The sequence below is a fragment of the Coenobita brevimanus genome, chromosome 7 (assembly GCF_032717465.1).
Source record: "Coenobita brevimanus isolate Jiangsu-jjx chromosome 7, ASM3271746v2, whole genome shotgun sequence".
Classification (NCBI taxonomy): domain Eukaryota; kingdom Metazoa; phylum Arthropoda; class Malacostraca; order Decapoda; family Coenobitidae; genus Coenobita; species Coenobita brevimanus.
This window is the reverse complement of record NC_136960.1, coordinates 32953742-32962136: the sequence shown is the minus strand read 5'-3', so window position 1 is coordinate 32962136 and position 8395 is coordinate 32953742. Positions and strand designations below refer to the sequence as shown.

The following is an 8395-nucleotide window of genomic DNA, read 5'->3' as shown; positions in this document are numbered from 1 at the left end:
AAGCGCGCCACTATCCGACTAAATTGAACAAGTTTGAAGGCTCTAAGCCACATAGCCTTTGAAATGTCGCATTTATCATATATGAAATAATAATAATAATAATAATAATAATAATGCTATAAAAATAATAATAATAATTCTATAAAATAATAATAATAATAATAATAATAATAATAATAATAATAATAATAATGCTATAAAAATAATAATAATAATAATAATAATAATAATAATAATAATTATTAATTATCATTATTATTATTATTGTTATTATTATTATTATTATCATTATTATATTATCAATATTAATATTATTCACAGCAATCATAATATTAATGTGTTCTTAAGTGAAGACGCAGGGGAGCTGCAAGGCTTGGTGGATGAGTTTGGGAGTGTGTGTAAGGAACGGAATCTGACGGTGAATGTAGGGAAGGGTAAATTATGGTCTTCGAGAGAAATGAAGACAGTGAATGTATAGTGCGGTTGGATGGGGAGAAAATGGAGAATGTGAGTGCATTTAACTACTTGGGCAGTGTGATGAGTAAGGACGGAAGTTTACAGGGTGAAGTGCTTGAAAGGGTACAACAAGGAAGAAAGGTTGCTGGTTCTTTGAAAGCAGTGATAAGAATCCGGGAAGTGAGTATGGAAGTGAAAACGTTACTGCATGACAGTATTGTGATACCAACTTTAACTTATGGAAATGAAGCTTGGGCCTTGTTAGAGGGACACAAGTCAAGAGTGAGAGCAGTGGAAATGTGTTATTTGAGAGAAGCATGTGGAATCACATGGAGAGACAGACTGACGAATGAGGATATAAAGGAGCGTTGTGGTGTGGATGTGGATGTGATAGGAAACGTTAGGAGAAACACTGTGAGGTGGCTTGACCATGTGGAGAGGATGGAGAGTGAGAGAGTGACGAGGGGAGTGTATGTGAGATGAAGGGGGGGAGAGAGAGGAGGAACCAAGGATGAGATGGAGGGATGGAGTGGAGAGGTATATGAGAGAGGTGTGTGTGAGCTAGAAGCAGGGCAGTGAAATGGCGAGGGACAGGGCGACATGGAGGCGATTTGTTTGTGGCCACCCCTTACGGGATTAAGGCGTCTGTCAATAGATACATAGATAAATGATGCTAATAATAGTAATAATAAAAAATATTATTATTATTATTATTATAAATATAATTATAATTATAATAATACACTTGACAAAAACACGAAACCTTCCCACAAGGATGTGGCAAGTTGTCGTATAATTTTCACACAGTCAAGAAAACTTTTTACAGGGATGTGGGAAGTTATAACTATAGGAGAAAGGAGGTGGTGGTAAGAAATACGCATGAAATAGAGGTGCGCTTTATTCCTGACTAGTTTCACTTGTGGTTTCTATTTCACCAATGTTTCCTTCCACCTCCTTCCCACACCTGCCATAATGTTTCTACATGTACAGAAGAAAGGTTGTGGAAAAGAGCAAGGATATGGTAAGGAAACCGAGAGGAAATGGGAGAATGAGAAGGAAAAGGAGTGTAGGAGAAGAAAACAGTAAAAAGGCGAGCGAAGAATGCAAGAGTAGAAGATTGAGAGAGGAGAGAGAAAGTTAATCTATGCCCGGAAAAGGACAGGACAACAAGAAGGAAACCAAAAGAAGAAGGAAAATAAAGAACTCAAGAGATCCATTCCATTCATTCATTGCCAGACGCCATGTATCCCAAACAGGGTGGCCAAGGCTTAGAGTTAATTGTTTTACAGGGAGGGGCACTAATCCTCCACCAACCCCACTTGACACGTAGGGAGAACGTTATGCCAACAGCATCTGGTGTTCCTAGGCCTTCACCCATCCAAGTACTAACCAGACCCAATGTTGCTTAACTTCGCTGATCGGACGGGAAGCGGTGTACTCAACGTGGTATGGTCGTTGGCAAAGGTTACAAACTGAAATTGAATATGGTATACCAGCTTGGACACAGTTGTAATCTAGTATAGAGTAAACCAATGAGTATACATCATCATCACTGTCTGGACCTCCTTTCCCACCCGAGGGCAGGGTGAGGAGGAGCAACGTCCAGACAGCCCAAGTTTGCCCAATGAATATACACCAACATAAATTACACTGCCAATATAAATCATCTTTCTCTTCATCCAGGATATGATGGCCATGAAGTGTATGGAAAAAACCTGTGATGTCTGAGTCGATGACCCAATGATGAAATTTACACTATATTGTTATGGTGCCTTCATGTGGTGGTACTGACATTGATGGTGGTTATGCAGATGCCCCACACTTGCCTCCCTAACCCATGAAAGGGCGATGGTGGACTGCAGGAGCGGGGCAACTTCAGGCTGCAGTCCACTGGCTTCACATTCAGATGAAACTGGCACTACAAACACATCATCATCATCATCTGGACCTCCTTTCCCATCCTAGGGCAGGGTGAGGAGTAGCAATGTCCAGACAGCCCAAATTTACCCAGTCCAATGGACCACGCTTCCATTCACTCACCATTCAAGCCCCCGGAATCCTAGTTCTATCAGATACGCCAAAAACATTCACCACGTTCTGCAGCTTCACCCACACATATCCAACTGGGTAACCACTTCATAATGTATTCTTGTAACCTCCAAATAATTACATTAAACTAAGGAAATACCTGCAGCAGTGAGGGTACTGATGAAGGCTGTTTGTCCTGCAGTGTGACCAGCCTCACCTGAGCCACATAATATCAACTAAACCTGGGGAAATAACAACATGAACCCAGTGGACTGCAGGATTAAGCTGTCCCCCTCCTGCAGTCCACTATCCTTCTTTTGGACGGATGGGGAGGGAGATGAGTGACACCTGTACAAGCAGGCAGCTCCACAGGCCAGTTCTGTTCATGCCACCACATGAAGGCCTCTCTCTGCAGCACCAGAGTAATAAATAAGCCTATATCCGCTGCATCACCTGAGTCAGAGTATTAGGAACACTCAAGAGATAATACCAAATAAAATGTAAATGAGATTACGGTAAGACTGGGGCAAGTGACACTGTAGGAAGGCTCAGCAGAATACACAGAATAAGAAGATAAAACATAGTGTGGGATAACAGAAAATTCAATCACCTTGCCTGTGGCAGCAGAGTCAGTTGACTGCTTGTTCGAGTCTCCAACTCCTGTCGTCCCTGCAGGTCACCTGCGCCTCCTTAAGTTGACCTTCCAGACTTTTCGTGACCAACTATTACCGACCTTACAGCCCCACTGCGACTAAGGTTGGGAAAATCACCATCGCAAGAGGAGCTCCCTAAAACAACCAACCTCCTTGCCACCGCAGGAATCCGAAACGTCTTACCAAGCAAGCCACCACTTCAAAACTGCCCCCACGCCAGCACCCTCGTCTCACTTTGCTTTTCCCCCGTGTTGCCAGCTCTCATCATGCAGTGTTGCCAAATTCTTTCATCTACACCAATCACACCACAAGCCCCCTTGATCTTAAGATCACTAATTAATACTCCTCCCCGCTTGACTCTCCCTCTTCATAATCTCTCATCCACACTGGTGGTCATCTCTCTCGCCGCAACCGCCTTGGTATCTCCTCGTCTTCACCAGATGTTACTACCACTTCGTCCCCACCAGGTGCCACTGGCCCCTCGTCCTCCGTCGATAAGTCCACGACTCTTTTAATGTCCAGGATATGCCGCGGCATCCCGTCGACGGAGACATTGTTCTGGGAATGCACATCAGTCACTGTGCCCTTCCCCCATTGTGACATGCATTTTGCATTCGGTGGCTTCACCCAAACCTCATCTCCAATCTGGACAGACGCACCTCCTTCCTCGCCCCCCACACTCTTTGGTACCATACTAGGATGTCGCCACTCATACTTAAACACCGCCCTATGCAGAACAGTCGTCTCATCCTGGCCTGACTTGGGCGACATATTATACCAAAATACCGCCTCCATAGGTGTCACCTGAGCCCTTTCTGCCATGGCCTTGATTGTCCGATGATGTCTCTCCACGATTTCATTTCCACTTGGCCGGTACGCAGCTCTAAAGTAACGACTAATATTCCACTTGTCAAGCACATTCTTCAAAACCTGCGACCGGAAAGCAGTGCTGTTATCAATCAGCACCTCATCGACTGGGCCCCTCTCCAAAAATACCTTGTTCAGTGCTCTTGCAATTTCCTCTGCATTTTCTGCCCTCAGCTTTCTCCATATAGCTACCCTACCAGGTCCACAATCAACCATAGATAAATACAACCCCTGCCTGTAATGCGTCACATCCACTGCTAGTCTCTTCCAATTGCTCTCTACTCTGATCTCCTCTGCTTCATGCACAACTGGTGCGGGATCAATTGACTGACACTTGCTACAGTGTCTCACCACCCGACGGACCTTGTCTCTCATGACTGCTGGGTCAACCTTCCTCGTCACGTACAGTGTCCTATCAACCCCCATGTGGTGCATTTGGTGCAGATCTTCCACACTTTGGACTCCTGTGCAGCACACCATAGCCTCTTCCAATGCCTCTTCCGGGACCCCTAGCCACGCTTTCTTCACCCTCGTTAGCACATCTGCTTTATTCTTCTCAGACGGCACAAAACTTAAACGCAGGTTGACCCTGAACTCTTCTATCAAGTCTTTCAAGATCCCCAAGCGGCGCTTCACAATCAGTTCTGAGAATCCCTTCACCCGAACTCTGTTCTCAGCAGTCACTGCTGATCTCAGCCAACCAAACACTGTAGCTGAATCCGTTTGCAACTCGATGTCTCGCAAGTCCCACTTTAGAGCTAAATTGACGCCCTTCAGTACGGCATCCAGCTCTGCCACGTTGATATGGTTGTAGTCGTCTTTTTTCCTTAACCACGCACCATCCTCAACAGTCTCATCACCAATCTCCAAAATCACTCCCGTTGCAATACTGCTTGCGTCACACCAAACAACTCCTTTCTCTGACCTGGCCACGTACCATCTCCCTCTTACCGGGTCTTTGTGCCTTACCTGCCTCATGATATCTTGCATCATTTCAACAGTCTCCTTCCCAACCTTGTCCTCCCATCTCACACCCTCGACTCTCCTCTTCATATAACTACACGCTACCCAGAGCCATCCTGCAACTGGATAGTGGCCCACACTTTCCACACACGGAAAACAACTCTCTCCTACTCAAGTCCTCCCTCACTGCCGGCACCTCATTGGCTCTCCGGAAAACTAGCTCCCCAGTTCTCTCTCTTTCCAGTCTCAGACCCAAGGGAGTACCCCCTTCCAGTGGCTCAGGCTGTTTCGTGGCCAATCCATACAGCTTCAGGTGCTCCACAACTTCAGATACTGCAACCCTCGTCTCATCGATCAGTATTTCATCAACATATGAATTTGTAGCAGCCTCCATCCCTTTCCCTTTACTCAACACTGTTCTGAGGATCCTTGTCATGATTTTCGGTGCCGAACTTAACCCGAAACCCAGCCTCGTTAAACAATATGTCTTCCCCTTGTAGTTCACTAGCTGGTACCTCCTCAACTTCTTGACAACATGAACTTGCAGGTAGGCTGACTTCAAATCCACGATGGTCGAGGCTCCACTCATCCGTCTCCATTCTCTCAGTGTCTCACTACACACATCGACAGCATCGTCGCCTGTATGAGACATCACATGAACATTGAGCTCACAGAAGTCAAGTACTGGCCGAACCTTGTTCTTCGTCGGCTGCACCACCGGCATCAATGGCAACACTCCACTTTTCACTTCCTTCCCCCACGGCACCCAGCTACCCTCAGCAATCCATCTCTCCACCTTCCTGTCAAATTCTTCTCTTACGGGCTCTTTCATTGCATGCTCATGACAACCCACCTTATTCTTCAAAACCGGTGACTCTCCCTTTAGAAACCACTCCACTACCCACTTCGTGCCGTCAAATTCTGCAACGAAGTCTTTGTCTACTATTTTGCATAGATCAGCCTTCTGTCCAACAGCTGTCTTCGACTCTAACTTCTTGAGTCCCTCAGGCTCAGCACTCTTGCACCTTCCTTCCAACCCTACCTCTGCTACTGCAACGGCACACTGAACCTCCCCTCTCTCTACCTGTGAGCAGGATTCTGATGCCTTCCCAAAAGTTATTCCTCCATTCCTCATCATCACGCCACCCAGTTGACTAATCACATCCATTCCCACCACTAAGTCGATCCCATTAATCACTTCAGCAAGCACAATGACCTTAAGTCTCAGCCGGGTCCCTTGCACCGTCAACTCTACTTCTTTGGTGCCCTCACATCCAATTTCTCTCCCATCAACTGTTACCAGCCCTTCACCCTTCTCTGTACATCTCCCTACTAATCGGGAGGCACACACAGTGGTTGATCAACCAGAACCCACCAGTGTCCTCACCCTCCTGGCCCCCACCAAGACCTGGCAGGGAACTTGGAAGCGCCTTTACTTGTCTGAGGGGGTAGCTTCCGGCGCAGCAGCTCCCCCCTGCCCATTTCCCTGGTCACACCGACTCGCTATGTGACCCTCCTTTCCACATCTGTAACATGTTAGGGCTGGCTTTGGCTCTCTACAATCTTTAATCATGTGAGGACCACCACATCGGAAGCAACGACCCTTGAACCCCCGAGTCTCCCTCTTGCTACTTTGCTCGCCTCGTGAGGATGAGGCACACTGAGGAGCTCGCCAGCGTTCCGCTGATACCGGACCTCTAGTTGCAACTGCTGCAACTTCCTGACCCCCAGCTCCAGAGGTCAATAATCTAGCCCTGATGATCAAATCACTCATGTCCACCGTTTCAATGTCCTTCACCTGCTGCAATTCCACTGATTTCCTATCTGGGAACCCAGTCACAAAATCCTAACTTTACAGCCCTCTCCCTTCCAGCCCACTAGCCCTGCTAGCCGTCTTATTTCGTTGGCAAAAACATCCACCTGTTCACCTGTCCACTGGATCTTCTTTAACGCTCCATATGCCTCAAACATCCCTTGGGAAAAAGCTGCCTTCAGTCTATTTCCTATTTCCTTATAGTCCTGCTGATCGCTCTCATTCATCTCAAGATACAAGGCTAATGCATCTCCTCCCAGAAACAGTGGTACAAAACTGGCCAAATCTTTGATGTCCGTCAGTTTGGCCACCAACTCAGCCTCTTTTAATCAGGCCACCACATCGCCCTGACCATCATACGACCTCATCATCTCGCTACTCAGCTTCCCTTTTCCAGCCATGCTGATACACAGCCTAGATAGCTTGTGGGATAACAGAAAATTCAATCACCTTGCCTGTGGCAGCAGAGTCAGTTGACTGCTTGTTCGAGTCTCCAGCACCTGTGACCCTGCAGGTCACCTGCGCCTCCTTAAGTTGACCTTCCAGACTTTTCGTGACCAACTATTACCGACCTTACAGCCCCATTGCGACCAAGGTTGGGAAAATCACCATCGCAAGAGGAGCTCCCTAAAACAACCAACCTCCTTGCCACCGCAGGAATCCAAAACGTCTTACCAAGCAAGCCACTACTTCCAAACTGCCTGCTCGCCAGCACCCTCGTCTCACTTTGCTTTAACCCCGTGTTGCCAGCTTTCATCACGCAGTGTTGCCAAATTCTTTCATCTACACCAATCACACCACACATAGGAAGAAATAAATGAAGGGAAGTGAATGCATGAAACTGAAGTAAACATGATAATTAAAAGAAGGCGAGTGATGGGTAAATAATGATTGAGAAAATAGTTAAGGGGACACAAATGAAAATAACAAGACTTTCAATAGAAGAGGAAACAAAAGGAGATGGGTAAAGAAAGTGTAAGAAAACGAATCAGGAAGGCAGAATCGTTAAAAAACATAAAACATAGCAAAAGCTGTAGTACAGGAAGATAATACAGCGAAGTCCCAACGAGAGAAAACTAAACGGAAAGATAATAAAATATAATTGAAGCCAATCAAATGCAAAGGAAGAAATCCAGAAAATATGGGGATAGAACGAGCAGAGAAACACGATGAAAGCTAAAACATAAAACGAGGTACGGAAGGAAAAGAAATTGAGACAAGGAACAGCATATATAAGGGAGGAAGAAGATAATAAAGCATAAAAAAAAAGATCGAATGGAAGAGAAGTCAGCCACAGAAACATTATTGTAAAATTTAATAGCATACAGTAAAGGAGGCGAAAAAGGAAAGAATATACAAGGAAGAGAAGGTGGATAACAGAAATATGTTTGAAGGAAGGTCATCAGGGAGACACAGAGGACAAAATATAGAACTAAATTCATGAAGAAGGAAGGAAAAGACAAGCAAAGAAAGTGTAGAAAAACTAATTCGGAAACTAGAAAATCTGAAGCAAAATGAAAACAGAGGAGGGAATGACAAAAGAAGGTAGCAAAGCATATAGCATATACTACGAGTACATTGTTTTTTACCTTTTTCTTCTACTCGCACCCTCAAA

At 45.6% G+C, this 8395-nt stretch overlaps 1 protein-coding gene and 1 pseudogene across 1 annotated transcript; both read right to left on the bottom strand.

The window, feature by feature from the left end:
* Window positions 1-1797: 1797 nt before the first annotated feature.
* Window positions 1798-1916, bottom strand: LOC145405477 (5S ribosomal RNA; annotated as a pseudogene).
* A 1614-nt stretch (window positions 1917-3530) lies between these two features.
* On the bottom strand, window positions 3531-5057 carry LOC145404286 (uncharacterized). Its single transcript, XM_080275810.1, has one exon. It carries the CDS (start codon window positions 5055-5057, stop codon window positions 3531-3533), a length of 1527 nt encoding a protein of 508 aa, XP_080131936.1.
* Between the last annotated feature and the right edge of the window lie 3338 nt (window positions 5058-8395).

Bases quoted from the DNA above. Each gene is read 5' to 3' on its own strand.
- LOC145404286 (XM_080275810.1), bottom strand. From the start codon at position 5,057: ATGAAGAGGAGAGTCGAGGGTGTGAGATGGGAGGACAAGGTTGGGAAG.